General features: G+C 44.3%; 1 protein-coding gene across 1 annotated transcript; it reads left to right on the forward strand.

Annotated features, from left to right (window-relative positions):
- Window positions 1–805: 805 nt before the first annotated feature.
- On the forward strand, window positions 806–2,461 carry LOC147637326 (protein EXORDIUM-like 2). Its single transcript, XM_086799099.1, has 2 exons — window positions 806–1,967; window positions 2,144–2,461. The coding sequence occupies exon 1, from the start codon at window positions 910–912 to the stop codon at window positions 1,960–1,962; it is 1,053 nt and encodes a 350-aa protein (XP_086655225.1). The 5' UTR covers window positions 806–909; the 3' UTR covers window positions 1,963–1,967; window positions 2,144–2,461.
- Window positions 2,462–2,860: the final 399 nt, after the last annotated feature.

Genomic DNA, 2,860 nt, shown 5'->3' on the forward strand with positions numbered 1-2,860 from the left:
TTGAAGCACATCATAAATTCCTTGGACCTTTTACCCCTTAAACCACACTTGGATTTTTTGAGCCACTAGATTTTTGTAACCATGTTTAGCTTTTAAAGATCCTCTTTACCTTCATCATATAAAATTTGGAAACTTATAAACCTTTAAACACACTTTGGTTTCTTAAGCTAATACTTGCTACTTGAACCATAACTTAGCCATGATCATTTTGATCCTTGGGAACATTTCAAAGACGAGTCATGTATCAATAGTGGCCATGATTGAGTGCATTGTCCACACCTTTAATGAAGGCTAACTTAGAAATTCAAGTCACTTGACACATAGATAATCTATTAACAATTTGGCAATAAGGATTGGCCATCTTGGCCTCAATTATAGTCAAAGCTAAGCAATAGATCCACAACATAGGCATCTTATCCATAGATCCTTTTGTTGCTAGGTCTCTAGGTACCTTAAGCAATTATTTCAACACAAGAACACCAAGTTCCATTAAAAAGTCTCTCTCAATTTCTAGACCGGTCACTTAGGGGCTTTCAATGGGGAGACATGGAAGGGGTGAAGACGACCTAATCCCCAATCCACATGGATGAGTCTTGTTCTAATGATACGACAAAAAAGTAGTGTTCACACCAAGGCGGATGTAAATTCTTCTAATGATACCACAAAACCAAGATGGATAGAAATTCTAAGGTTTCCTCCACATGGAGTTCCTGTTTACACTTACTGTGGCATAAAGCCTTACATAGTTTCTTTTTGTTTTGTCCCTGGGTATATAGAAAGCAGCCCTTCCCAAAAACCTTGTTTCCTGGCCGGCATCATTGTGTGTAATTTTTTACCCCGGTGTATTTATTTTCACCAGGCACCACCTATAAATATGCTCTGCCCCTCCGCCTCAATATCACCATAGCCATGGCGATGCTGCCTTCTCTTTTTCGATCACCTGCCCTTCTGACTCTGTTTTTTATTCCTACCGCCCTTTCCCTGCTAGTCCCAGCTTCCCCCCTCATTGTAACCTATCACAATGGCCCTCTTCTTGCAGGTGCAGAGCCCATCAATCTCTACATCACCTTCTATGGCGATTTTGAGCCCTCTGAGCGCTCCACACTCAAATCCTTCCTTTCTTCTCTAAGCCCGAGCTGTTTGCCGAAACAAAGATCTCTGAGAACCTCTCTGCAGCCCTTCATAGAACCTCTCAGTACCCCCTCTGTGGCCAAATGGTGGTCTCTCACCCAACGTTACTTTGATCTGCAAGGTCGGCATGTCTCACAGAAGGTCGAGTTCAAGGGGGAAAGAGATGATAATTACTCTCTCGGAAAGCATCTCAAAGCTTCCGACATAGCCAGTTTGGCCAGAAGCTCTGTGGAGCTTTTCTCTGCAAATGGAGCGAACTCCCTGAGTTTGGTTTTCACGTCTGAAGATGTGTTTGTGGATGGGTTTTGTATGCATGCATGTGGAGGCCATTCCTTTACGGCGTCTTCGGGTGAGGTTTTAAGTAACCCTATCAGAGAGGGAGGCCATGGAAACCCTAGCGAGAATGTGCAAAACCCTAGCCATAGCATGGTGCCTTATGCGTGGGTTGGGAACTCCAAGCTGCAGTGCCCTGGCTTCTGCTCATGGCCCTTTGCAAAGCCGCAGTATGGCCCCCCCATGGAGCCCCTCAAAGCCCCGAATGGCATCGGCGTTGATGGCATGGTCATCACATTAGCCAAGGTTTTAGCAGGCGTGGTGACAAATCCCTTTGGAAATGCATACTATCAAGGGGATGATGCCGCCTTTGGCCTTGAAGCAGGTGGAGCTTGCTTAGGCAAGTTTGGGGCCGGGGCTTATCCTGGTTTTCCCGGTGAGCTTCTGCAAAATCCTAGCACAGGTGCAAGCTACAACATGGAAGGCAGTGATGGGTTACTGTTTTTGGTGCCTTGGATATGGAACCCTGCTACACAGGCTTGTGCTGGACAACCCTAAGCAAGGTAAATTAACAACCCTAATCATGGCTTTTGCAAGGAAAACATGTCAAATAGTAACCCCAAGCCTGGTAATTTATACATCTATGCTGGGAAGTACAGTTCTTTGCATGGTGATGTGCAAGGAAAACATGTGAATTTGTAACCCTAAGCATGGTGATCTGTTTGGATCTGTTTTACAGATAATCAGGAGGGGCATCTGAGGGAAGCTGCAGTTTGTGTTGATGCATGTCCTTGTGCCATGGTTGATGGGAAAGCTAATGTCAAATAATGTATGATATATGATCGTCTGCATGAACTCTCGGAGTGGGGTTGCTGCTCACTTAGAGACATTAGACTGAAATTGTGAAGAGAGGCATGTTGTAAATTGGCTTACAAGTTAATGGTGTAGACCGCATCATGTAAATTGTCTTGATACAGACGTTTCTTGCCACACTTAAGAGATATTTACTAGTACTCGATACTCTTAATTTTAAAATTTCCAAATTATTAAACCCTAATGTGGATGGGTTAGTTGAAGCAAGAAAATGTTACCTCAGTAAAGATGAAAGTAGAACAGAATCATCAATCGATCTATCTATCAATCACTCTCTCTTTCTCTCTCTCTCTCTCATAATTGGACAGTGCTTGACGTCAGTCAATCAATCAATCAATCTCTCTCCCTCTCTCCCCCCACTCTCTCTGTGTCTCTCTCTCTCTCTCTCTCTCTCTCTCTCTCTCTCTTTCGTTCTCTATCTCTTATCCGCCCGCCACATATACCCCATTCCCCCTCCTTCTCTCTCTCTCTCTCTCTCTCTCTCACATACCCACCCCCACCCACGCACACACACACATACCTTTCCTCTCTCGCTCTCTCCATGCTATCTATGCTATATAGCACGAGCTTAGAAAGGCTAGTT

This window comes from Cibotium barometz, chromosome 6 (genome assembly GCF_041138505.1).
Source record: "Cibotium barometz isolate CiBa-2024 chromosome 6, ASM4113850v1, whole genome shotgun sequence".
NCBI lineage: Eukaryota > Viridiplantae > Streptophyta > Polypodiopsida > Cyatheales > Cibotiaceae > Cibotium > Cibotium barometz.

Excerpts from the sequence above, each read along its gene's own strand:
- LOC147637326 (XM_086799099.1), top strand. The coding sequence starts at position 910 with ATGGCGATGCTGCCTTCTCTTTTTCGATCACCTGCCCTTCTGACTCTG.